The following is a 27731-nucleotide window of genomic DNA, read 5'->3' as shown; positions in this document are numbered from 1 at the left end:
ACCGTTCAAGTATCTTGAACTTTGTGATTTTCATTCTTTTATAAAATCATTCTATAAAAACGATCTTTCTTCTTTCTTCCGTTTTATTGTTTAAATTTTCTTATTGTCAAATAACCTATTTGATAATCTTTTGGTATATTGGATGTTCTGACCGTAGTAAAAATACTCTACAGCCTATTTTTAATTTTACTTCGCATTAAACTGAATGACTGAGTTGACTGACTGACCGACTGAGTCCTAATAAATTTGTCAAGACGCGAATATTTCGTATAACTTAATTTTTACCTATCTTACGATTAACTACATTAAATTACTAAGTTCCCACAATTTTGAAATCAACAAATCGACAATCAAATGCCGTAATATATCTCATTTGTATGTCAATTTGAAATTTCGAACAATACGAGTATTAGCTATGACAGTTTATAGTGAACTTAACTTTAAGAGCATATAGTTCACCAAATCATCTATTTATTGTGGAATGGTGATAGTTAAAACATTTCACCATATTGAATGAAGGAATAAGAATTGATCAGTATTCTATAAATCGACTCGAAACTATCAATTATATAGTACTCTTCAATATTTCACTAATCTGTGTCAGCATAATAGCTTAGGAAAAAAATAGCTATCCCACAATTCCTTAAGGTGAAAGATATGACATACAACGTTAAATAGAAAGTTTACAAAAGATATGTTGAAAATTATATTATAAAAGAACTTAAATTTGAAGGGATAGTTTTTTTTAAGTTCTCTTAAAATACAATTTAAACATCTCTCTTGTAAACCTTCTATTTTTGAAACAAAAATCTTAAGTCCTTCAATATGTAATATCTTCCACCTTTACTAGTTAATATATATGGCACCTCGTCCTCTAATTTCCTACTTGAAGGGACAGTATTTTTAAGTTCTATAATATAACTCAATAATCTTGTAATGATTGATGTATATGAAATAATGTATTAATAAAAATTTTGGATTTAATAAGATCTTGTAATATATTGAATTAAGTCTAATTCTCAAGCTTAAAGTGATTATAAATTGAAGTTGTGAATTAATTTACATGTAACACTCATTAAAAAATTGAAAATCTCTTGAAACGTGCGTACTTGAAGTTCATAGTTATTATTGTAATTTTAGTATCTAATGTTTAACCAGTCCACGTGGTGAAAAAGATCGGTTTTTTTTTTTGATGAATATATGCTGATACGGAAAATTATTTATGATCCCTGAAATATTTCAAGTTGATTTTAGTTGTTTATACTGAAACTGTAATGTTATAATAATTGAAATCTGCCTTTAATAAGTATCTAAAGTTAACGATACTTTACTATGATCGGTTGGTTCCAACAAATAATTTTGTGACCTATAGGAATGTTGGGACCAATAGAAGTAAGACCAGGAGTAAATTTAGCGACCACACCATTGTTGTATAATGATAATAAAAACTAAATGAACGAATTAGAATTCGTTGATTCTTTTATATATCAGTTTAAAACTAATATTAGTGATTGCTCCAAAGGATTGGTCGAGAACACATGTCATACAATCATAAGCTGGTTGTGAGACATACGTTAGTGACCAATCCATCGTACCAATCACTTATATTTGGCGAATTTAACAAACATTCTTGTAATATATGATTAAAAAAAAAAAAGGAGCTAATAATATAGACTACTGGTAATAATTTTCTTATTGCTGTTGACAAAAAACTCTGTTGAACATGGTAGCAACTTTACTTTTTAGACTTCACTTTATAAAATGTTTCAAAATTATTTTTCAGTCTTACAATCAATTTTTAACACAAAATGCAACTAAAAAGATATCAAAAGATGGTTGTAAATCAGATTATACTATACAAAATTTAAAAATTGAGGCAACAAAATAGAACACCAATTCATGGCGAAGAAGTCTAAGTCAAAAACAGAACAAGCATCAATTTCCACAACAACTTTAAACTCAACTTCCTCCAATTCCAAGAAGAAAAATGATAAAAATTCATCATCACCTACTCCAAATGATGATATAAAAAAACCATCACGAGGTTTAGTCATTGGTGAAAATTTTGGTTGGACTGGGAAATTACCAGTTACATTATTGAATGAACATGTTCAAAAACAAAAATGGAATAAAGTTCAATATGATATGATAAAAAGGTCTCAAGGTTTTATTGGAATATTTACCTTATCTTGGGAAAATCCTAAAACCAAGGAAACATTATCAATTAAATTTCAACCTCAATATCAACCCAAACAAACAACTAATGAAGCAAGACATATGACTGCTACATACGTTCTACATAGAATTAATTATATAAAAAATATGAAAATGTTATTACCTTTAATATTTAGAGATTATTGGAATGAATTAGAAATTGAAAGATTAAAAACTTTGAAGGAAAATAAATTAAAACATGATAAAATTTATAATATTAATCCTTTCGTTGTGTTATTAGAACAACAAGATATACAAGCGAAATTAGAAAAAGAAAAAGAAAATCAAAAAAATCAAAATTTAAAAGTCCAAAAACCTGTAATTAGTTTAGGTCAAAATAATAATCATGTAGATAGCAGGTCTACCACCACTAAACCTATACGAAGTGCTTTTTCTCCAAAAGTATGGGAAAATGCTTGTATGTTTGATATACCATCAGATATTAGGTTAGATATTGAAAATTCAGTTAAAGAATTATTGGAATGGAATAATGAAAAAATTAATGAATCAAAAAATATAGATCAAGAAATAGTTAACAAACTAATTTTTTTGGGCTTTAGAGAGAGTCATGTTTTAGAATCATTAAATTATACATCATCAACTTTCATAGATTCATTAGAATGGTTAATCTTTCATATACCTGAAGATGATTTACCTCCATTATTTTCAAAATCAAATAAAGATTCAGATGTAATTTTCACAATATCACAAAATTTAAAGACCGAGCTAGCTTTGAAGAGATTAAAAAATTCAGGATTTGATAATGATGACATTTTAAAAATTTTTAAAGAAAATAATGAAAATGAATTTGAAACAAGTATAAAATTAACTCAACTACTATCTACAAAACCACATTTGGAAGAAACTGTAGAAGATGGTCAAGTATTATGGGATCAAGAAATAGAAGCATTACAACTGACTCATGATATAAAGTATAACGATAATGAAAAAAATGTAGTTACAATACCATTGAACCCAGAAGGTATTAATGAATCAAAAGCAATAAGTGTAAAAATATTTAAAAGTTCAAATTATCCAAATGAAATTCCAGGAATTCAATTAATTTTATCTGAAAATTATAATTTAGCAAATTATATTAAAATTTCAATAATTGGAAATTTAATTAATCAATTATATTTTGGTGAATGTATGATTTTTTCAATTATTGAATGGTTAGAAATTAATATTATTAAAATCATACAAAATCCTGGACCTTTAATGATTTATGATAAAAACGAAAAGTCAAATAAAGATGTTAGCATTGAGACTACTGCTAATAAGAAGTTGAGAAATAATAAAAGAAATATCAAACAAGATATAGGATTTATCAAATCTTCATACATCAACAGAAAACAATTACTACAAAAACTGATTGAAGAAAGACGGAAATTACCAGCATGGAATAAAAAAGATCAATTAATAAAATTAATTAATAATAATCAAATTACTTTAATTACTGGTGAAACCGGATCAGGTAAATCAACTCAAATTGTACAATTTATATTAGATGATTTAAATGCAAAGGGAGATTTTTCATCAACTATATTATGTACTCAACCAAGAAGAATATCAGCTATTGGATTAGCTAGTAGAGTTTCTGAAGAAAGAAATGATACTATTGGTGATGAAATTGGTTATATGATTCGTGGAGAATCAAAAACAACTTCAAATACAAGAATTACTTTTTTAACTACTGGTATATTATTAAGAATGTTTCAAAATTTATCTAACACCGACGAAGATTCAAATTTTTTTAAAAATTTAAAATGTTTATTTATTGATGAAGTTCATGAAAGATCAGTTGATGGAGATTTCTTGTTGATAATGTTAAAAAATTTATTAAAAAAATTTAAAAATTTAAAAATTATATTAATGTCAGCTACTATAAAATTAGATAAATTTAATAAATTTTTTAATCAAACATTGAATCATGAACATATTGAAGGTAGAACTTTTCCAATAAAAGATATTTATTTAGATGAAATTTTAGATAGTTTAAATTATAAAATGGAAATTGGTGGGGAATTAATTAAACCAAGATCAGATTCTACTTTTTTCAATAAAGGAAATATAAATTATGATTTAATAGCTAAGTTGGTTGTGTATATTGATAAACAATTACAAATTGAGAATAATAATGGATCAATTTTAATCTTTCTACCTGGTGTACCTGAAATAAATAAAGCTATACGAGAAATAAGTCATGAATTATCAAATTCCTGGATACTACCATTACATTCATCATTATCATCACAAGATCAAAAAAAAGTATTCAAATCACCCCCGTCAGGGTTAAGAAAAATAGTAGTATCTACAAATATTGCAGAAACTTCTATAACGATTCCAGATTGTGTAGTTGTTATTGATTCAGGTAGATCAAAATCAATGTATTTTGATAATCAATTAAATTCAACTAAATTAATTGAAGAATGGTGTTCAAAAGCTGAAATAAAACAAAGAAGAGGTAGATCTGGTCGTGTTACTAAAGGTATATGTTATCATTTATACACCACCGAAATTGAAAATTCAATGCTTTTAGAACCAATACCTGAAATTAAAAGAATTAGATTAGAAAATTTATATTTAATAGTTAAATCAATGGGTATAAATAATGTTGAATCATTTATTAAAAGTGGATTAGATTCACCTGATTCTACTTCATTAGAAATTGCAAAACAACATTTGATAAATATCGGTGCTTTAAATGATGAATCTTTAACTAACTTAGGTAAATATCTTTCATTTTTACCAACTGATACAAATACTGGAAAATTATTGATTTTAGGTTGTATATTTGGATGTTTAGATTATTGTTCAACTTTAGCTGCGATAAATTCAATAGGTAATATTTTCCAATATAATTTGGAAAATAGAGATAAAATTAAAAATATAATGAATAAATATTCTGATAATCAAGGTGATTTGATTGCAATGACTAATTTATATTATGAATATTGTAATAATAAAAATCTGAATAAAAAATTTATAAATGATAATTATTTATCTTATAATGCTTTAAAAGATATTAAAACAACAAAATCTCAATATAAGCAATTATTACTAGAATTTGGATTTTTTAAAGAACAAAATGTAAGTGGAAAACCAAATTATAATTTAATTAAAGCAATAATTGCTGGTTCATTTTATCCAAATATTGCAAGAGTTCAATTACCTAATAAAAAATTTATAAAATCTTCACAGGGTTCATTAGAAATTGATCCAGATGCTAAATTAATTAAATATTGGATTAAAAATGATCATAAAAATGATGAAAGTGATAATAATAATTTACCAGCTTCAAGAGTATTTATTCATCCTTCATCAATATTTTTTGATACAAGTAATAAAAATTTTGAAATTGATGAAACAACTTTAGTTGATGAATTTGGTAATTTAGATTTTGAAAAAGCAAAACTGATAACTACTAATAGTTCAAATCAATCAAATCCATTAAAATTCCCATTTATTTCATTTAGATCATCACATTTTTCTTCAAAATTATATATTAGAGATATAACTCCGTTAAATATATTATCTACATTATTATTTGGTGGTAAATTTGATTATGATTTAAGTTCAAGTAATGGTATACCTTCAAAGGGGATAATTTTAGATCAATGGTTACCTATTAGAACTTGGTGTAAAAATGGTGTATTAATTAAACAATTAAGAAAATTATTAGATAATGTTATTGATGATAAATTATCTCAATCTAAACAACAGCTGTTGCTGAATCTGAATGATGATCATGTTATTGATATTATTGTAAAAATTTTATCTTTATAGAGTTATAGAACGAATTTATGACAATACACTCAAAGTTGCAAAAATAATATTTGTTTACCCAAATAGTTGAGAACCTCATTTTAATTTGGTCTGAAGCTTTCTCTTGAAAGAGAAAGCTATAAAACATTCTTCCCAATCTGCTTTTTCTGCCAGTTTTCCTCATCTCGAATAATCTTCAGAATCATTTTCTTCAAAAATTCCAACAATCACACCTATAAAAATGAAACGAAATTGTATCAAAAAATCTTCAAAGAACTCATTAAGAATCAAAGAAAATTCTTAATACAATTCCAAACAACCAAGACCTGGAAAATTTTCTTCGACTTTGAAGACCAAACCCTCTGGTCTTTTTCTTTGGTTGTTTAAAATTATATCAGAATTTTCTTCGACTTAGCAGTCCCTTGAAGACCAGATCTTTTGATACTATTCGTTTCTTCTGCATATGTGTCATTGTTTTTACTTGAATACTTCTGCTATCTTTTTTACCTTAGAATCACCATCTTTAATTTCAAGTTTTATAAATCACCACGAACTCATAGTCTTGCTTTCGTTACTGTATCAAAATTTTGATCTTTTTTTTCATTTAGGAACGAAGTAGTTGGAATGGCTTTATACTCTACTTTGAATTTGAGTTGTAAATGTATAATCTTTAGTTAATATTTCGTCCATATCTATTGCCTTTAACCATATCTCTTTGTCAAAATCGGTCCATGTATAGAATCATGGAAGAGTGATAAATTAGTTGGTACTGATACTAGTTACAATTACTCCAGAATTCAAAAGCAAATCGTAAGAAAGTTGATAATTGCACTACCGTGGAATTTAAAAAAACGAAACATAGAAATATTAAATAATGCAAGAGAACATAAACCAAGAATCAAGTTCTTAGATCATCATACCATCTACTAAGTAACAAATGGAGGGCTCGAGCCAATCACAAGAAGTTAAGGCTAATACGCCGACTCCTGAAGTAGAACTCAATCCACAAAGAATAAAAGCATTGATGAAAAAATTAAAAGAAGAATTAGAAGCAAGTAAAACAGAATCAGATCCTATCAAACAAAGAGAACACCTTGCAGTTGTTGAAAAGATTAAAAGAGTTTTGGTTGCATTTCAAGAAAAGAAACAAAATGAACAACAACAGCAGCAGCAGCAACAACAACAACAACCTTCAAGGTCTAACAGTGTATCTCAATCAGAAAATAATCCAACTCCAAGTAATGGAAATCAACCAAATTCAGCATCTTCAATAGTCAATAATCAAATAAATCAATTACCTAATTCCAATTTGAACTCGCAGTCACAAACCCCTGTACCGCCTTCCTCATCAAGTCTTTCTCAAGCACCATCTATAATTCCACAACAACAAGTTCAATCATCAAATACACAGACTCAACCTTCGTATATACAACCTTCCACGCAAAATCCATCTCAAGCAACACAACAGACACCATTACAACCACAATCACAAACTCAACCTAACCAAACGCAGCCTATTCAAACTCCTCAAATTCAGTCACCAATTCCTCAAAAACCAAACTCAAACCCAAACGATCAAAAAGTAACTATAGAAAAATATCAAAGAGTGAAAACTGTATTAAAAGAATTAGTAGATAAAGTTCAATCTTTAACTAGTGCAAGAGAAAAAGAAACAGATCCAATTAGAAAACAAACAATTGATAAACAAATAGCTGAAAGTAGAAGTTCTTTACAACAATATCATAGAGGTGCAATGTATATGAGATCTGTACTTGTTGAATCTGGAAGGTTGTCTGCTAATTCAACTCCTGTAAATGTTACAACTCCAAAACCTGTTGCTGCAAACGTTTCTCAACCATCAGTATCGAATCAACCACCTGCATCTTCAAATCAAACAAATGCTAATAACAGTACATCTAATCCAGCTATAAAACCCCAGACAAACACGGTAAGTACTCCTGCAAAAACGGATACACCTTCAGTAAGTACTCCCAACTTTACAAATTCATCAAATATAAATAAAAAATCTGCTTCTCCGGTACCAGCAGTCATTCCAACAACAAAACCACGGGTTCCTAATTCTACATCAACCATATTCACTCCAACTGCAACTACAACATCCAATGTTAAAACACCTACTGTCTCAAGAGTTGCAAGTTCGGTAAAATTATCAACTCCTACTCAATCTCAACCACCTGTTTTAAATATTGCAAACCCAACAATTAAACGACCATTACTTAATAATCCAATAAATCTGAATTCAACTACAAACCTAGTAAATTCATTAAATTATTTTCAAGATTCTACAAAAACACCAACAAATATACCAGATAATGATAATAGAGTATTAACAAAACGTAAATTAAATGAATTAATTACAAATATATCAATTGATCAAGGAGATTCCAAAACAGCTGTTGATAATGATGTTGAAGAAATTTTTTTAGATTTAGCTGATGAATTTGTTAAAAATGTAATGGAATTTTCATGTAATTTAGCAAAACATCGAAAATTAGATAAAATTGATATAAAAGATGTTCAATTAAATCTTGAAAATAATTGGGGTATAAAAGTACCTGGGTATATGTCTGATGAAATAAAAGCTGCTAGACGATGGAATCAAAAATCAGATAAGAAATAATGACGAGAGAAGTTTGAGTAAGTTCGTTAATGTATATTCATGACTTGTATTATATATGATTATGAAGCTTTTTTCTTTACTTTATACAGCGTAATTTTCTTCTTCTTCTTCTTCATTGACCATATATAATGTTTTTGTTAGAGCAAATAGTACACCTTCTTTTTCCCAAAACGATAACCCATCAGTAACTAAATAATTTGGCATTTTCAAAGTTTCAGCTATATAATCAACTGATAATTCTTTATTTGTATCATTAAATAAATAAATTATTGAAGCTTTATCAGGACTTACTTCAAATATTTTTTTATCTTTTTTAAATTTTAATTCAATTTTAACTTTACCTAAACTTGGAATTAATTTTAAAGTTCTACCTTGTTTTAATTTTGAATATTTTGTTTGATACTTCTTGAAGATCTTTTCAATATTTGGAGGTAAATTAAAATTTAAATCTTCATTTATATTATCTAAAATTGTATTCCAATATAAATGTGATAGAACAACAATTTGATTAGATTTATCACGAAATTCATTATGTAAATTTGAACTTGTATGAATATCTTTTAACATTATATCCAAAATATTAAAATTATTTTTACCAAATCTTAATTTTAATAAATTTAATTTTGTTTCAATTTCTTCAACATTAAAATTTTTGGATTTTATTATTTGATCACCAAATAATTTTGTAAATTCTTCAATAAATATTTCTTTTGATTCAAATATTGATAATATTGATTCTATAATATCATTAATTTTATCCTTTTTAAAATCAGGTAATGCATCAATTGGATCTGGAGTCCAATTTAAATCCATTGAATCTTCCATTACATCTTTTATATGATTTGTTGAATTTGGTTGTTTATTTGGATTACTTAATTCTTTTGGTAATTCTTTTAATGGATTTGATTCTGAAGTATCTAATAAACCATGAACTAATTTTACTATAATATCATCTCTCAATTTTAAATATTCACGTATTGGTCTTACTACTTTATCTAATAGAACACCTCTTGGATCAATTAATAAAAATGATTTAATTGTTTTAGTATATGCAAGGATTACATCAATTGTATTTGCTCCAGCATGAAGTAAATTTTCTTTACAATTTTTAATAAAACTTTCAACTAATTTACTTCTATTCATTGCTTGAGAATGAGATGAATATTCATCAACCATTGATAAGATTGATATTGATGACATATCTATTCGATCATCTTGATGAGTTTCTATTCTGTTTCTCAGTAAACAATTATATAATTCATTCAATGCTATTTCACTATTGGGGTAAGTTATAACTAAAGAATAAATTTCTTTAATTCTTTGAGATATTAATTCATTATGAGCTATTTTCATTAATTCATAATAATAAATATTATTCATTGAATCTGTTAAATTTGAAGATGTAGTATAAGTAACAAATATTGAAAAATTAGGATATATTTCATTTTGAATAAATGAATCAATTAAATTTAATAATGGTTTATCCCAAACTCCTGAAGAAATTTGTAAAGTATAATTTTTAATTTTTATAATTGATAATTGAATAATAATTTCATTTAATTTATTTGATAAATTGATTTTAACTAATGTTGAAATAACATCAATTATATTTAATGTTATAGTTTGAATTGTTGATGAATGAGGATCTGAAAAAGTACGTTTATGTAAAAATGAATCTTCAAAAAATTTTGTTAATTGGTTATTGAAATTAGTATTTTCAAATAAGAATGAAGTAAAATTTGAATAAAATTTATTATAAAATACATTTTTAACTTGATTTGTGAAATTAAAATGATCAATATGATATTCACAATGATGTAAAATTAGTTTTATTAAATCCATATATTCAGTGAATGATAATCCTGATAAAGTAGATTCTGGTATTTCTCTTATTTTTTTACTAAAAGAATTAATATAAATATCAATAAATTTAAATTGATCAATTTCATTTTTAAAACAACTTTTTATAGCTAATTTAATTCTATTTGATGGTTCAGAATATTTTGGTAATAAAAATCTTGATTCTATAGTTTCATCGTGATGTTGATTTTTTCTAGATCGTAGTAATCTATGATGGTGATGAGGTACTTTAGTTATAGTTTGAGAATTTTTTATGATATTTTCAGGTATTATTGGTTGAATCCAATCTAATAGTATTTGAATATCATTATCTATTTCTGATGGTGATGTTGATAAATCATCTAATGTTGGGAAATCAATTATATTCTTGATTGAATTGATTGATACGTTTTGAAATTCATCATTCATATCCACATAATCTATGTTTGTCTGATGAATTTTAAAATGATAGATCTATTGATAATGGTTGTAAATTAATTTTATATTTACCTTTCCAGAAATGTTAATTTTTTTGGTGTTTCGCGAAAGAGATTTTTTTGACACAATTGATTAAAGCTTCCAAGTCAACAATACAAATTATGCTTTAAGACTTGTTAAATGATACTGAGATCAAATAGAACAATTGGAGCTAAATAAATTTTATTCGTCCTTTGTTCATGTGATGAAGAATTTGCTTCTTGCAACTTCAAGTAAGAAAAATCACGTAGCTAAGAAGGATTGAATAGGCAAATAGGATGAGATGCGATCGATATTTATTTAGAGCATAGTATATGAATCGAAATGTTTAGAGTCATAGCAATATATGATTATAAACGACGCGGTAAAGAATTACAACTTGTACATCTAATCCTTTACAATTTTGCAACAATTGTGAAGTTAATAATAAACACGCACAAAAATTAATTACAGATAACAAGAACCTTTTTGTTTCAAGTTCACTAAATCTTTTACAACACACATCAATATCACGAGGTCCCGACTTAAAACTGGACCTTCAACAGTATAGAAAAGTGGAATGGTATGTGTCTTTATGAAATCAAGAAATGATAAGTTCCAAATACTAACTCTCAAAGGTGAACAAAACACAATTAAAGAATCAATTTTGTGATTTAACATCAACATCAACATCCACAGCTTCAAGATATTTAGAAGCATCGAATTATAATTTAGCGAATGCAGTAGATGCATATTATGATAAACATGGAAATAATAATTCAAAAACCAACGGTAAAAAATCAAAACTGATTGATCCAAAATTAATCAAGATATATGAAAAATATAAAGATCCTTCAAATCCAGAACAAATAGATATTGATGGTACATTAAATTATTTAGAAGATTTAAAAATTGATCCAGATGATCCAAAATCTTTATTTTTAGCATTTTTATTAAAATCTCCCAAGACTGGTGTATTTAAAAGAGATGAATTTTTAAATATATGGCAGCACTATAAAATTAATAGTATATCTCAAATGAAAACTTTCTTGAATGAATTTTATGAAGATATATTATATAATAGAGGAAACTATACAAGTATAGAAGATAATGAAGGGGAAGAAGAAATTTTGAATTTTAAAAAATTATATGATTTTACTTTTAAATTTTTAATTGAATCAGAAAATCAAAAAGTTTTAAATATTGAATTAGCTATAGAATATTGGAAATTATTATTACCATTACTTATAGAATCTTATTCAGTTGAACAATTAGATTTAAACAAGTCAAAAATTCAAGAAAGAATAAATCAATGGTTTGAATTTTTAAAAAATTATGATAGTAATAAAAGAAAAATTATAACTTTTGATACTTGGTCAATGTTTTATAATTTTTTAATTGAAATTTTATTTAATGATCCTTTAAATTTTAAAAATTATGATGAAATGGCTTCTTGGCCAAGTAAAATTGATGAATATATGGAATATTTAAATGATAATAATTTAATATAATGATAAATTAATGAAGAAATACAAAATAAATTAATTACTACACTTAACCTATACAATTTTCTCAATTTAATAAACTATCTATACTTGATTTTCTTAAAGCTAATAATGTCTTTGAAGCATATTGATCTGATAATTTTGAATCCCCTTCACCATCTTCATTTTCATCTTCATTATTATTTTCAATATCATTTCTTTTATCTATTGAAGATGATATAAATAATTTATTTCGAAATATTTTAGTACTATTATTGTCTCGTGGTATATCATTTGATGGAGTAATGGCTGGATCAGGTAATGAAAATTTATTATTATTATTGCTGCTTGTTGAATTCAGGTTAATATAACCTCTCATTGATGGTGATGTTAAAGTTGATTTTAAAGGTTGAGTAAAAGGTGAAGGATTTGCTGATTTTAAAACAAAAGTTTGAGGTGATATAGGATTTGATAATTTTCTATTTCTCATTTCTTGAGCTGTAGTTGTTGAATATTTATTAAGCATTGATAATATAGGTGCCATATCTGGTGTAAATTCTGGAGTAGGTAATGATGGTTTTTGAATTGAAGGAAAGTTTAATTGTTGTTGTTGCTGATCTGAAGAAGATATTTTGGTTGATGGTGCTATACTTGATGATCTACTACTAAGATTATTTGATAATTCATCTTCTTCACTATTTTGTTTCTCACTATCGAATTCTTCATCATTTTCTTCATCTTCTTCTTCTATAATTTGATGTGATTGATGACGTTTGTTTTGTCTTAATTTTGGTTTTGCTTGTGGTAGTTGAGATTGAGGTTGAGTTTGATGTTGTTCAGACCCAATTGTTTCATTTATTAAATCTTTAAAATTAAAATCAACATCTATATTTCTATATTGATTTACATCAAGTGGAACTTTAGCAAAATCAATATCAAATTCTTGAGCTTCTGACAGTAGTGCAGGGTTTTTTGTTATTAATTCATGTTGCTTTTGTATAATATGATGTAAATATAATATATATTCAACTGAACTTTTTAAGATTGTTAATTTATACATTCCATCTATTTTACTTCCATTATTACTACTATTACTATTTGATGATGATCCATTCTTTTTTGATGATGGACTTGTTGAACCTGAGGTGTTGGTAGTATTATTATTACAATTCCTACAAGCTGGTATTATATATTTTAAAGCTTCAAATTCTCTATTAATTTTAATCCTTCTTCTTTTTTCAATTATTGAATGTAATTGTTTTGTTTCATTTTTTCTTTTAGCTAATTCTTCTGAATCTATATTCGCAGTAGATCTTCTTCTTTTTTTCTTATTAGGTAATTGACCTTCTAAATTAGGTGAAGTTGGTGTTAAATCATTCACATTTCTTAGGTTATTTCCATTATTATCATTATTATTATAATTATTTGTTAAAATTTCATAATTATTATTATTATCTTCTGGATCTAATTCTTTATTCAATTGTATTATAGTAGTTTTAAGAACTGGAGGTGATGGAAAACTCATGATCTTTATTTTGTTGATGTTGATGATTGATTAATTTATAAGTTGCAAAATTTCAATGTTGTGTTTCAAAAACGTTTCTCACAAAAAAAAATTTATTGTACTGTAGTAACTTGATTGTCAAGACTAGAACGGTGATACTTTGATATTACCAAAGTTGATGATATCGTTTGCTGTCAAAAATTGATACTTCAATGGTCGTTGTTCCTAATGAAGTTCATTTTTCCTTTTTTTTAATAATCTTTTGATCTTTAAATATATTTTATGATATAATTATTATTATTACACAAAACTAATATATAATAGAAAACTTAAAATCATGGAAGTACGCCACGTTGTCACACAAAATTAAGTTCAAGAAAGAATTCCATTTTTTAAAGAAAGTCAAACAGGACAGCACAGTTAACTACTAAGTACTAATTCGAAGTCAGGATAGCATTATTCGATTTCAAACTCAAAACAATACAAAATACCTTACAGTTTGATCAAATCCAGCCTCGATCGTTCCATCTGTGAGCAAAGGATTTGAATAAAGTAGCCCCACGTAGTCAAAAAAATAAAATTGTCTCTTTTTAAGCACACTACTATTATATTAATGAGCTATAGAAAGTAGTGATTTATATAGTTATGATATTTCAATAATATTAATAGATCTCATGTGTGTAAGAAAACGTGGATTGGCTTTGTAATGTTAACTTTAATCTCAAGCTTAATATGTTATTAATGTAATATTTCTTAAATAATTGATATATTATTATTTTAACAATCGTGTGACTAAAAATTATGAGATAAAGTGAAAATCAATTTATTATGTATTTAGGTACCATGTGGGTTGCCCCCCTTTTTTATTTCAATTCGTGTCTTTCTTACTTTCAAACTCGTGTGGTCTTTATACAAGTGTTGCATTCAACATGCTACGATTATGACCCAATGTTAATGTCTAAAATATATGATCGATGAAGTATTAAAATTTCACTTATCAAATCTTCTAATTTTATAATTTCAAAACTGATTGTGTTTCATGTCCCAAATTTTAGAATCACAAGATGTTTAAAAAATTTTAGTAGATTGTTTCAAGTCAAAATAGGCTGTATTTTTAATACCCTCTATCATTTTTTTTTTTTGAATCAAGTACTTCACATATCTAGTTTGTAAATACTTGTACTGTTTCAATTAGCTATTACTCCTGTTCAGCTTTTACCAACCATCTGATTTGTAAATCTGAGAAGGTGAGAAATGAATCTTTTGATATATTCCTTAAAGTCACACTACTATTAAATTTGCTGCAAAAAATTCCTTATATTTATGGGGTATAATGAACATTTGGACTTTGGATTTCTGATTGTATATGACGGTAGATTGATTGAGATAACCATGAACCGTTAATCATAAGCTATAGTTCTATTGATTTGGTTGTATCATTGTACAATTAATATTAATTTTTCGATATGTTTTACTTTACTTTGTGTGTAACATTTTTTTTACAACCAAAAATTTAAATTGTGTAAATTTCTAAATTTTTATTTACAACCAAAATTCATTGTAAATTCTAAAGTTGCAACCATAAACAAATAAACAATGTCAGGATTGAAAAGATTAACTCCAGCACCTCCTCCACAGATTAATGCATGGGAATTGAATACATTAATTGAAGATCAAAAAGAATTAAATAGAGAACACAATAGTAGAGATGCTAATCAAAATTATGCTGCAAATAATGAGATTTCAAATAATTATAATGATTATCAACAAAATTCAATACCAATTTTAACAACATCAAATTCATCAAGTTATATACAAGATCAGAATGATTCAAATGGTTCAATAACTTTAGTTACAACTCCTCCAACTACAAGTAGTCAAAACCATTCACAATCAAAATCTCAACCGAATGAAAATAAAAATAAAAAGGATATGCTTATAAGTGTTGGTAAAAATTTAAAAATTAAAAAACCAATTTTCCCCAAATCAAATGAAATGATGAAAAATGATACTGCAACTGAATTTAATCATTTAATAAATAAAAAATTATTTCATCATATGAATCATCATCAAAATAATAAACTGCATCATATTTGGTTTAATACTCCTCCAATTACAACTCCTCAACCTTTTACTCCATTTATTAATGATTATAATTTCAAAAAAGATTCATCAACATCATTACCACAACCAATTCCATTTGCAACTAGTCCTTTACCATCACCTTTTTTAATTCCATCATCAACTAATATATCACCTTTCTCACCACAATCTCCACCTATATTTCAACAACATATGATTTATTGTAATTTACCTAATTTCCAGCAAATTCCATTAACTCCTATTCCTCAAAACATAATTAATAAACAAAATATGAATCAAGTATCTGAACAACAACAAAAACAAAAACAAATTACAACAAAACAACAAAAATTAGCAATAAAAAAATCAACAATAAAAAAACAAATAGAATATTATTTTTCAACTGAAAATTTATGTAAAGATACTTATCTTAGATCATTAATTGATTTAAAAGATGGTAAAATTGAAATTTCAAATTTATTAAAATTTAAAAGATTATTAATTTTATCATCAAATGGTAAATATAATAATTTAATTATTGAAGTTATTAATGAAATTGAGAATTTGGAATTAGTAGATGATAATCAATTTGTTAGATTGAAAAATTGGAAACTTTGGGTTTTGAAACATTAAATAGAGAAGAATCAAATTGATTATGAATCGAAATGAACCAATCAATCTTCTTTTTTCTGTCTCTTAATATCATTTTCTTTTGAATCAGTGTACTTATCCAATATAGCTTTTCTTTTAGCAATTAATTTTTCTTTTGCTTTTTGTTTTTCTTGATTAGCTTTTAACATCATTAAAGTTGGACTTGCTTCAAGACTTAAATTTAAATCACTTCCAATTTTGTCTTCTTTAATTTCTTCATCACCATATGAATATTCACGTTCTTTTAATTCTTCAATTTGTTTTAATTTTTTAATTTCTAAATCTTTTTGATCTAATTCCCATGCAAAATTTTGTAAAATTTTTAAATTTTTTGATTCTCCTTCAATTTTTTTAATAAATTGATTTTTATCATTTAAAATTCCCTTTGTTGGATCTTTTGCTAATCTTGATTTTGGATCATATTCAATTCTTATCTTATTGGAGGTTCTTGAATTAATATTATGAATATATGCTGGTATATCTTGTCTATCTCTTAACATTTTTTCCATTGGATCTTCTTTTACATTTTTTAAAATATCTGATTTTTCTAAACCTAATTCTTTTAATTCTAATTCATATTCTGAATCATCTGAATCATCATTATCAATATGTTTTGAAAGTTTTGAAGTTTTATTATTTTTTTCATTCCAATTTTTAATCAGTTCAAGCCATTGTTCATTTGAGTAACCATACCATCTATCTCTTTTTGAGTCGTAGTTTTCGTCACTTTCTTTATTGGTACGTACATTTCCTTCAAATTCATCATTTATACCATCTCCAACTTTAGGTATACTATGATCAATTACTTCTAAAGTTTTTCTTTGATGAGATAAATAGTCCTCGGATTTTTCTTCGTCACCATCTTTTTTTAGTTTGTCTTCACTGTACCATGGTTTGGATATAATAAATTTTGGAATATATGGATTCAATTCCTTTTCGGTAGATTCAGACATGTCATCTTTGGTTCTTGAATGTAATAAGTTAGTTAATGTCAGTAAGATGAAAAAGATAAAATTACAAATCGCGCGCTTTATCAGACCTTCCAAAAAAAAAAAAAATTTAAAATTTTTCAGACCAAATATTGTTTCAAAACTTTCCAGTTATCTTACTCATGCATTGATGCAAAACATAATAAAGAATGGAGTCGCGAAGAGGCGGTTGATACAGAATTGTCAAAGATCATATACAACTTATAGCATACCATTAAATGAACCTACTACAGCCACAACTACAACTACCAATGTAAACTCAAAATCAAATTCGATTATACAGTCAAATTCATCAACTATAAATGAAATACTATCGAATCTACCTTCCAAAAACCTTATTGATTCTTATAGATTAAGCTCAGTGTTTGCTTCGAATATACGAGATACAAAAGAAAAACAAATCAAGCATCAACTAATAATATTAGCAGAACAAAAAAATATCAATAAATTAAGTCAATTACTTGAAACTTGGTCTGCTAATGATTTAAATGGAATGATAGAAACATTAGGTCGGGACTTGATTTCAGAATATTTGAATCTTATAATACATGAAAATAAAAATGAAGTAATTACTCAATACACTAGTGTACCAATCAACAAATCCGCTAGATCATTAAGACTTTCTGATAAATTAAATAAATCTGGATTTCATATGAATAGTCAATTGACAAAACAAGTAAGAAATATTTATAAAAATATCATATATTCAAATAAAAGGGAAAGTCTATATGGAAAAGAAAAGAGAAATGATATATACAATAGTCAATGTTTGACAGGATATAGGTTAACTACCAAAGATTTCACAAATTTAATGGAATTAGAATTAAGTAATTTAAAACTAGATCTAGCATCAAGGTGGTTTAGATTATTTAGAATGTATAATGAAAATTGGCAAGATTTAATGACACCAGAAATGTGGAAATTAGCATTTAAAATTGATGGATATGGAGATAATAGAATATGGACTTTAAAAGGTTCAGATTTATCAAATTATTATAAATATATTTTAAGAGGTAGATTTGAACCTTCAATGGAATTATCAATAAAATATTTACAAGATCAAATTGAAGATTTTGATTTAGAAATGCATTCTATTGTTATTCATCATTTAGCATATAAAGGACAAATAGACGTATTAAAAAAATATGTTGAAAGTATTTGGGGTATTAATAGTGAAGGAAATTTGGTTGCTGAAGAGAACAAATTAAATACGAATCATCATTTGTATCCTGATCTTAAATTTTTGACCGCATTATTTGCATCATTGGCATTTAATGGTGATTTTTTTCTGGGTATTAAATATATTAATAATTTTCAAACAGTTTATGATGAAATAATCGAATCTGATAGTGGTAAAAAAGTATTTTGGGAACAAGTTTTTAAATGGGCAGATATTTCAACAATGTTTGAAGAAGAAAAAGCTTTAAGATTTTTTTTAAATAAAAGTAATTATTCAAGAGGTAATGATATAAAATTAGAAGATGCTAAAAATGATGTTAATTTTGATTATGAAGGTTATTTACAATTTATTGAAAAATTAAGAAATGAAAGATATAATACATTTGATCAAATCTGGAAAATAATTCAAAAAGATCCCCCAATAAGTTATTCAAGTTTTATATATAAAGTATATTTGGATATATTAAAAGAACAAAATGATGAACTGAGGATATTTGATTATTTGAATAGATTATTATTTGAATATGAGAGACATCATGTGGATGGGGATTCATTTACAAAAAGATCAGGAATGGGGTTTGTACCAACTAATGATAAAGAATTAGCTATAGAAGTATTATATTTGGAAGCTATGAAATATCTTATAGACTTGAAAGGAGAGAATACTTATATAGGACAAATATTCCCACTAATTGAAAAATATAGTATTGACAAATCAATGAAACATAATTTAAAAACTTGGGTTAGAAAAGAAAGACTTAACAAGTATAGAAAAATTTTAGAAGGAAAGAGAGAAAAATTCATGAATGATTTAGCTAATGATGATGATAATGAATCACTTTTAGAATTAATGTAACCTTTTAAATAGATTTAATGAATGAATGAACTAGATATTAGAAAATTGCGTGTTAATACGTCCAAAATTCGTAAGTAGACCACGTAAATTGAAAGAAAAAAAAAAAATGAAATAGATAATCGACCAAATAGATAGATAGTACAACGACTTGTTAAAGCTCAATTAATCACAACAATTCACAATGGCATCAGAAGGTATTGAAAAGATTACAGAAGTACCAGTGGAATTTTTTAAAGACGGATCAGCTTTCGTCAAGAAATGTCAAAAACCAGATCAAAAAGAATATTTCAAAATTATTAAAGCAGTTGGTGTAGGTTTTGTAATGATGGGAGTTGTTGGTTATGCTGTAAAATTAGTTCATATTCCAATTAGATATTTGATTGTATAAGGTGGAATTAAGAGTGATCAAGTAGGAATGATTGCATTGAAGGTTAATATGGGGTTGTTTTTGTTAGCATGTTGGATGAAAGTTGATTTTTTCAATAGATTGAATTCTACCACAATTGTGTATATTAGATAAATAGGAAGTTTTTATTAAACATAAAACTCATACATTTACTGATGAAATGGACAAGATTCGGTATTATCATACAACGAATAGACCTAATGTTGATCTAACGTAATACATGTCTCGTTTCTCTGTCGCGACTGATCAATTTGTATGCGAACACAAAATGGTGAGTCTCTCATCTCTATTGAGACATCTAAATATTGAAAAATTCCATACAAACTAATCACTATCATAAATAACTACATTGCGAGAGAGCCAACATGTCACTGACCTCAAACTTTGTTAAAAAGTTGGCGTCTAACGATAAAGCGACGAGAGATTCTGCGTTGGAATCTCTCAAAAGATACTTACATTCAAAAACATCATCTAAATCAAACTCATTGACATTACTAGACATGGAAAAACTATGGAAAGGATTATACTATTCGATGTGGTTTTGTGATAGAGCAAAAGCTCAAGAGAGATTGGCTGAGAATTTAGGCCAATTATATTCCAACAGTGTAAAATCAAATGAATCATTTATACTATTTGCTAAAGCATTTAATTTAATAATAATAAAAGAGTGGCCAAGTATAGATCAATGGAGAATTGATAAGTATTATTTACTCATAAGGCGAATATTGAGGCACAATTTTAAATACTTAAAACAACAAGAGTGGGAGTCAAATTTGGTAGAACAATGGGTGAGTATGATGGAAGAAACTATTTTAAGTGGAGAGTCTAATGTGCCGTTGGCATTACCTTATCATTTATGTGACATATATTTGGATGAATTGGAATTAATAATGTTTGAAGAGTTGGAAGAGGAAGAATTAGATAAAAGTGCATCAGATTATCTAGAAAAATATCAAAATTTAATAAGTCAAAAGGTTGAAATAGTTGACGAGATACCAGTATTAAAATTGATACAACCTTTTGCAAATTTGAATAAAGATGCAAAATTAAAGACGTTGAGAGAAAAATGTAAAGAAGATGTTTTGGATGATGAAAGATTGGTAGATTGGGCGGTTGTGGAGAGTGATGATGAAGATTCTAATGATGAAGCTTATGATAAAAATGATGACGAAGTTGAGGAGGACGAGGAAGAAGAATGGAAAGGATTTCAATAGCATATAGAAGTGATTTTAAATTAGAGCGTTAAAAACTCGTGTTTAGAAATATACAAAAGTCTAATTTATAATTTCATTTTTGAACGAGTAATATTAACTGAGTTATATTCGGCAATATCCTTTAAACCTTGTTCATGTGTTGTACCGTTTAATATATCTTGGATATGCTTTTTAGTACCTTTAATTGCCCAAGCAGGTGTAGAAACAATTCTTTCACCAATATCTTTAGCTAATTCTATACCTTCATCAATGGATTTTACAACAGTGCTAACAAATCCTAAATCTAAAGCTTCTTGTGGTCCCCAAACATCACCTAATAATGCATGTTCCATCAATTTTGATTTATTGTTAATCAATCTTGGTAATCTTTGTAACGAACCAATATCAGCAGCAATACCTATATTAACTTCAGCAATTGAGAAACGAGCACCTTCAACTGCAATTCTAATACTATAACAACTTGACATGTCTAATGCTAAACCATAATTAATACCATTAAGTATACCAATGGTTGGAGTACTGATTCTTGCTGGTGCTGATATGTTATATTGAAAATCACGAATATGTTTATGTAATTCCGCAACTTGCTCTTTTTCTGGTTTATCAGCATTTTTACTCATCATTGCGGTTGCTGCCTTCAAATTTAAACCTGAAGAAAATGATTTTGGAACTCCTGATGAAACCAATATTAAAGTTACATTATCTTCTTGATCTAATCTAGTAAATATTTCTCCATAATCTAACCAATTTCTATCAGTAAATGCGTTTAAAGTTTTTGGATTGTTGTATTGTACATGAATAAATCCTTCTTCTATTTCAGTTACTGAGTAAAATTCATACTTTTCATAACTTTTAGCATCGAATGGCATTGTTGGCTGGTCTGTTGTGAATTGTGATGAAAGAAAAGTTGATGAAAGTTTTGTACCGTGGAATCAAATGTTTATCAATTAGAGAGTAAAATATGTGGGGAAAAAAAAAATTTTAAAGCTGCATCAAATTCCAAAACCTATATAACAGAATATTTACCAGTGTTACCATTATCATTATTTCGAAGCGATTCAATACCTTGTATCATCTTTTCCTTGATAATAGTATTGGCATCCTCAACAGATTGTTTAGTCAAACCTTCTACTAATAAATATAATTTTGGTTCATCATTAGGTTTTTGTTGTTGACCTGAAGGGTAGAATTTACCTCTAGTGGTAATTGAAGTTCTACTTTCTTCAATAATTTTTGTTAAACTTTCTCTTTGAACTATGCCCCATCTAACAGATTGTGGTAAATCATTGATAGTGATTCTGCTATGAAATTTACACTTATCTGGACCTGATGTTTCTGGAGAATTTCCTTCGATTATTTCAAATGTTGGTAAACTCATACTTATTGGTGTTGGAGATTGCTGTTTACTTGTTGAATTAACTTTCTCATCTTCCACATGTTCATACATTCTCTTTTCCATTTTTATTTTTTGGTCCCTTACTTGTTGCAAATTATCCAATCCTTTTCCACCAAATCCAAAACCAGTTTTAATTCCTCCATCTTTAACCCTCTTAAAAAAATTTTCTGATATATCTAATAATTCCGAAGGTATTTCTTTCGAGCTGGACTTTAATGCTTTAACCAAGATGTTTATTTCTTTCTCCTGCAGTTTGAATACAAATGTAATTGCTTCACCTTTAGCACCAGCTCTCCCTGTTCTACCAACCCGATGAACATAATCTTCTAAATGACTTGGTGGATCGTAATTAATTACTAAGGATAAATTTTTAACATCCAATCCTCTAGCAGCTATCGATGTTGCTATTAAAATGTTGACGCCACTAGTAGGAGAGGAAAATTCTTTGATAGCGTATTTTCTATCCAATTGATCTTTACCACCATGAATTGAAACGCAAGGAAATTTTTTCATCAATAAATTCGAAACTAATTTATCTACTTCTGATTGTTTTTCAACAAAGATGAGAACTTTATCATTGGCTTTATCATCGACAGTGGATAAAATCTCATATAATTTCTCGTTTCGATTATCATTGTCCTCTTCGAATAACACAATTTTCTGCTCAATTTCACTAGCCACAACACCAATTCCTCCAACTATTACTTCAATAGGATCCTTCAATATTTCTTTAGCTAAATGTTCCAATTTTTTAGGAAATGTAGCTGAAAATAATACAATTTGTTTATCAGGTCGTATTTGAGATAAAATTTTATTAATTTGCGGTTCAAAGCCAAGATCAAACATTCTATCAGCTTCATCCAAAACCACAAATGTTGTACTTTTTAATGAAACTACTCTACCACCATTTGCTGCTAATAAATCTATCATTCTTCCTGGAGTAGCAACGATAATATCAACACCTTTTTTTAATTCACTAATTTGAGTTTCGATTTTAGAACCACCATAACAACAAACTACTTTTTTGTTCATTTTTTTGGAAAAATTTGACACTTCTTTTTCAATTTGCAACGCTAGCTCTCTAGTTGGACACAAAATAAGTGCTGTGGGGCCTTCACTGACATCAAATATATGTCTCATCATCGGTATAACATATGATAATGTTTTTCCAGATCCTGTTTTAGCAATTGCAATCAAATCCCGACCTGAAAGAACAATTGGGATTGCTTGAGATTGGATAGATGACGGTTTTGTAAAGTTTAAATCGTTTATGACACTCGTCATTGTTGCTGGCAAAATAAGTTGAGACCAATTGGTGAAAGGAGCTGGAATATTAGAACCTTTAACTCTAATGTTATCCAAATCTAATCTCAGTAATGCTAATTCTTCATCCGACTTATTAGAAATCTCAAAAGGTACTTGATAAAAATTCTTTTCAAATTTATTATAATTTATTTTAGAATGATCAATTTCTTTCAAAGTTTTGATATTTCCAAGTTTAGCTAATTTTGAATCAATAATACTTTGTATATCTTTATCTTCTTCAATTGCATCTTCCGTCTCTGAAAAAATATCACCTTCTTCTTTGTCAATCAAATTTGATACTCCTCCATTTTCATTTTCCAACAAATCAATAAAAGAATCTAATTCATCTAGATCTTGCGATGATTCTTTGAGCTTTTTAATATTTTGAAATTTTGGTGCTTCAAAATTAGGTTTTTTCTTTAATCTTGGTTGATCATCATCTTCAAATTCTGGTCTCGCTCGTGGAATCTTTCTATGCGACTTTGGTTTGATGATTTTTGTTATTGACGTATTAATTATTGGACTTTTATCTGAATTCGTTGGTGATGAGGATGTAATATTTCCCGAGTTTTGTTGTTCTTGTTTCTTCTTCCTCCAAGCTAACAATCTTTCTCTTCTCTTTCTTTGATTTTCGTCATCATCATTTGTATCTTCTTCAGTTTTTGTCTCATCTTGTTGCTTTTTCTGTCTCCAAGCATTTAATTGTTCTAATCTTTTTCTTTGTCTTTCATCCTTGCTATCTTTGTCATTTGATTTGTTAGTAATTGGATCATTCTTAGTGGTATCATTGGACATGATATGGACGATTTGAATATTTACCTTTCTGGTTGGCTATTTGACCTTGATGTCGAAGCAAATCTTGGTTATTAAACTATTTGATGCATAAATGAAATTGTTGGAGCGTTTTTCATCCATTTGCGCTTTTTTTAGCTTCGATTTAAACATCAAAACAACCTACAAAATTAATGTTGTAAGAGTTGAAATACAAAAAGCAGCAACTATTGAATAATCTGAAGCCTGGTGCATTTATTGTTAAGTGGTAGGTTTGTTGCTAACGATGCTGCCAACATTATCGGAACACAGTTCGACAATTCAAGAAATTTATTCAGGTTCAAAAATAAAACTCAAAAAGAGTCTTTTACTCTACTAAATCACAGGTATAAGAATTTGACGCATCTTTTAGTTCATTAATACGACCCTTTAGGAGGTAGATTACTGTTGGTGTCATATGTTTTCACATTTCAAATGAAGTAACTTGTAGCTTCATGAAATGATCACTTGGAGACAAAAATAAATACTAGAGCCTTGTCATACTGGTTTACAAAATAGCTCCCATGTCTATTTTTACTAGTTGCAATAAAATTCCAACTTTTGTGATTTCATTTAGTTCATATAGACTCAATTGTGATGTGGGAGAATTTTGAAATTACATTGCACATCGACCAAAATGACACTTTACTTCAAATTCAAATCCTATACAGACATCTATACAGGCACTTAAATAACGTTTATTTGAAACATGAAGAAGTTTTAGTATAGTTCCACCTACCAATCATAATATATATCAAAGTTTACTCGTCTAAACACTTCATGATAAGTAAGTAGATCTAAGGTCTTAGCTATCACTTATCGAAATAATTAATACGAGTGTCTAAAGTTGAAAAATTGAACTCACAAAATAACGAATTTAAAGAACAAAGGTACATTCAATTAAAATACAGAGAGTTTTATTAAACATTTCAGAGAAATCCAAATCTGACTTTGATAGCTAAAAATTATCTTTGTCTCAACGCGAAAAGCATATCTGCCTTGTCTTCTTCACTAACTTTACAGGCATCCCTTTTAAAATGCTCTTCCAAAAGCAATGCCAATAACGAGAATAAGTTGAATTTATTCGAATAGTCAAATATTTGGTAGTCAACTTGCACAAATTTGTCTTCAAACTTATCTTTCACAATTGAGAACTCAAAAAGGCAAATCCTTTCAGCATCTATTGCTATTGACTTAGATAACCCACTAGCCAACGCTTCTGTGAAGCTTTGGAATGTCAAGTAATGGCTTTGGCTGGAACTTCCATGATTTTTGCTCTCCATTGCGAATTTTATTAATTTTCTTTTCACTTGTATTGTACATTTGTAGTTACCAGAAATATATATATCAGGTTTTACTAAGTTTCCTGACAAAAATGTTTCAGGTTCTTGGTTCACCTTGAATTGCATTATATGTGCCAAATAATGCAATTTGTTTACGATGTATGTATTTAACCCTTTTTTAGTATTGAATGTATCTTCATCATCTAATACAACTAATTTTTTATCATTGATATGATTTTTGTCCAATGTGAACTTTTTTGTCCATTCGAAGATAGTTTTGTTTCTAATAATTTGACGTTTGAAAACAAATCTATTGAGTTTTTTTATCTTATATGTTTTAATGGCTGGACTTGACATTAGTGATACACCTGGATATGTATAAAAAATAGTGGGGAATTTAAAAAACCAGCTAATATAAAACAATTTATACAAAAAAATAATGTTTTCTATTTTTCCGTTGCCATGAATATTGTTTGGTAAGAAATTAATCATGCCATCTACCATGTGCTTATTGACCGTGATCACTTTATCATTATTGACAAAAACTTGTGGACATTGCATTGAATTAAAAATGTTTAATATCTCTGAAACTTGTTTGCCTTCTTGGCTTTGGGGTAAAGATTTTATCTCCCATTTGTTACCAGAAAAGCTAATCCTTGATTCTCCACCGAATCGATTAACATATTGAACAAATTCATTTGTATCCTCGTTTGATAACTGAAAATCAAAAATAGAATTCATTGCTTGTAATGTTCTGAATGTGTTTCAATTTTTGTAATTTGACAAATAGTGATGTATTATTTCTGATTTCCTATAATTTATTTTTTTTCTTGTTTTATGTAATTTTGTTATGTTTCAAAGCAAGATTTTGCAAGATTTTGCAGCCGCAATTATATAAAGTCAAGATTATGCATCAATCAAAATACAGACAAACCATAATTATTTAACCTCTCCAAATCAAGAAATGACTTTTCGTTGATTACTAAATAACCTCCCAAAATCAGTTTACCTAATGAATTTTTCAACTTACCTACCAGTACAAACCAATTCACCTTACAACCAATATTTCACATAGTATAGGAGCGTCATTGTTAAAAAAGTAAATTAAAATGTTGTTGTTGGTTATTTAAAACTGCTTGTAAAGGCAAATTTATATAACTATCAGCTAATTTATTGTTTAAAAAGGGTAATTTTAATTTGAAAGGTGTGACTAATAGTTTATTATTTAAATAACGAATATTAATTTCCAATACCGGTCTTTTTCACCCTTCTATGATATTGTGTATATATAGTACTTTATCTTAATGATAATAATAGTAATATATAGATATATGTAAATATAATAAGTAATTGATTGGAAAGAACTATAAACATTATAAACCTTAAATTGAAATCAAGGATCGTTAAATCTCTTGATAACGATTGGTAGTACCACTCAAAATGTGTGGAACTAATTAGAACACTAGAGTTCAGATAACACAGGTGACTTAAACATTAATTTTAGGAAGTAAATTATTCAAAATTTATCTGTAAATAAATATATAATAGTCTAGAATATTTTAATAAGATATACGTTTATTAGATTCGTAGTTTGGTTTAATTCTTACAGTATCGTTCTTTAGACCGTCTTTTATATGTCCACAAGTACTTCCTCATG

At 27.2% G+C, this 27731-nt stretch overlaps 13 protein-coding genes across 13 annotated transcripts; 7 read left to right on the top strand and 6 right to left on the bottom strand. All coding sequences in view use genetic code 12, as the record gives it.

Moving 5' to 3' along the window:
- Nucleotides 1-1899: 1899 nt before the first annotated feature.
- KGF55_003907 (putative helicase) lies at nt 1900-6000 on the top strand (the record flags this gene model as incomplete). Its single annotated transcript, XM_051758753.1, has 1 exon — nt 1900-6000. The coding sequence occupies one exon, from the start codon at nt 1900-1902 to the stop codon at nt 5998-6000; it is 4101 nt and encodes a 1366-aa protein (XP_051613328.1).
- Nucleotides 6001-6916: 916 nt separating this feature from the next.
- On the top strand, nt 6917-8620 carry KGF55_003906 (uncharacterized protein; the record flags this gene model as incomplete). The annotated part of the gene is made up of 1 exon (XM_051758751.1): nt 6917-8620. One exon carries the CDS (start codon nt 6917-6919, stop codon nt 8618-8620), a length of 1704 nt encoding a protein of 567 aa, XP_051613327.1.
- An 81-nt stretch (nt 8621-8701) lies between these two features.
- On the bottom strand, nt 8702-10888 carry KGF55_003905 (anaphase promoting complex subunit 2; the record flags this gene model as incomplete). Its single annotated transcript, XM_051758750.1, has 1 exon — nt 8702-10888. The coding sequence occupies one exon, from the start codon at nt 10886-10888 to the stop codon at nt 8702-8704; it is 2187 nt and encodes a 728-aa protein (XP_051613326.1).
- A 607-nt stretch (nt 10889-11495) lies between these two features.
- Nucleotides 11496-12426, top strand: KGF55_003904 (NEDD8 ligase; the record flags this gene model as incomplete). The annotated part of the gene is made up of 2 exons (XM_051758749.1): nt 11496-11498; nt 11554-12426. The coding sequence occupies 2 exons, from the start codon at nt 11496-11498 to the stop codon at nt 12424-12426; spliced, it is 876 nt and encodes a 291-aa protein (XP_051613325.1).
- A 61-nt stretch (nt 12427-12487) lies between these two features.
- TRY6 (Try6p) lies at nt 12488-13924 on the bottom strand (the record flags this gene model as incomplete). Its single annotated transcript, XM_051758748.1, has 1 exon — nt 12488-13924. One exon carries the CDS (start codon nt 13922-13924, stop codon nt 12488-12490), a length of 1437 nt encoding a protein of 478 aa, XP_051613324.1.
- A 1575-nt stretch (nt 13925-15499) lies between these two features.
- Nucleotides 15500-16618, top strand: SLF1 (Slf1p; the record flags this gene model as incomplete). The annotated part of the gene is made up of 1 exon (XM_051758747.1): nt 15500-16618. One exon carries the CDS (start codon nt 15500-15502, stop codon nt 16616-16618), a length of 1119 nt encoding a protein of 372 aa, XP_051613323.1.
- Nucleotides 16619-16659: 41 nt separating this feature from the next.
- Nucleotides 16660-17589, bottom strand: SLU7 (mRNA splicing protein; the record flags this gene model as incomplete). Its single annotated transcript, XM_051758746.1, has 1 exon — nt 16660-17589. The coding sequence occupies one exon, from the start codon at nt 17587-17589 to the stop codon at nt 16660-16662; it is 930 nt and encodes a 309-aa protein (XP_051613322.1).
- A 166-nt stretch (nt 17590-17755) lies between these two features.
- KGF55_003900 (uncharacterized protein) lies at nt 17756-19660 on the top strand (the record flags this gene model as incomplete). Its single annotated transcript, XM_051758745.1, has 1 exon — nt 17756-19660. One exon carries the CDS (start codon nt 17756-17758, stop codon nt 19658-19660), a length of 1905 nt encoding a protein of 634 aa, XP_051613321.1.
- Nucleotides 19661-19841: 181 nt separating this feature from the next.
- On the top strand, nt 19842-20048 carry KGF55_003899 (translocon subunit; the record flags this gene model as incomplete). The annotated part of the gene is made up of 1 exon (XM_051758744.1): nt 19842-20048. One exon carries the CDS (start codon nt 19842-19844, stop codon nt 20046-20048), a length of 207 nt encoding a protein of 68 aa, XP_051613320.1.
- A 383-nt stretch (nt 20049-20431) lies between these two features.
- Nucleotides 20432-21280, top strand: KGF55_003898 (uncharacterized protein; the record flags this gene model as incomplete). Its single annotated transcript, XM_051758743.1, has 1 exon — nt 20432-21280. One exon carries the CDS (start codon nt 20432-20434, stop codon nt 21278-21280), a length of 849 nt encoding a protein of 282 aa, XP_051613319.1.
- Nucleotides 21281-21345: 65 nt separating this feature from the next.
- KGF55_003897 (uncharacterized protein) lies at nt 21346-22149 on the bottom strand (the record flags this gene model as incomplete). The annotated part of the gene is made up of 1 exon (XM_051758742.1): nt 21346-22149. One exon carries the CDS (start codon nt 22147-22149, stop codon nt 21346-21348), a length of 804 nt encoding a protein of 267 aa, XP_051613318.1.
- Nucleotides 22150-22286: 137 nt separating this feature from the next.
- PRP5 (DEAD-box RNA helicase) lies at nt 22287-24776 on the bottom strand (the record flags this gene model as incomplete). Its single annotated transcript, XM_051758739.1, has 1 exon — nt 22287-24776. The coding sequence occupies one exon, from the start codon at nt 24774-24776 to the stop codon at nt 22287-22289; it is 2490 nt and encodes an 829-aa protein (XP_051613317.1).
- A 980-nt stretch (nt 24777-25756) lies between these two features.
- On the bottom strand, nt 25757-26815 carry KGF55_003895 (uncharacterized protein; the record flags this gene model as incomplete). Its single annotated transcript, XM_051758738.1, has 1 exon — nt 25757-26815. The coding sequence occupies one exon, from the start codon at nt 26813-26815 to the stop codon at nt 25757-25759; it is 1059 nt and encodes a 352-aa protein (XP_051613316.1).
- Nucleotides 26816-27731: the final 916 nt, after the last annotated feature.

Source organism: Candida pseudojiufengensis, assembly GCF_024610245.1.
Source record: "Candida pseudojiufengensis strain CBS 10847 chromosome Unknown scaffold18, whole genome shotgun sequence".
In the NCBI taxonomy this organism is placed as follows: Eukaryota; Fungi; Ascomycota; class Pichiomycetes; order Serinales; family Debaryomycetaceae; genus Lodderomyces; species Lodderomyces pseudojiufengensis.
The sequence above is the reverse complement of the archived record's forward strand: the minus strand, read 5'-3'. Positions and strand labels throughout refer to the sequence as shown.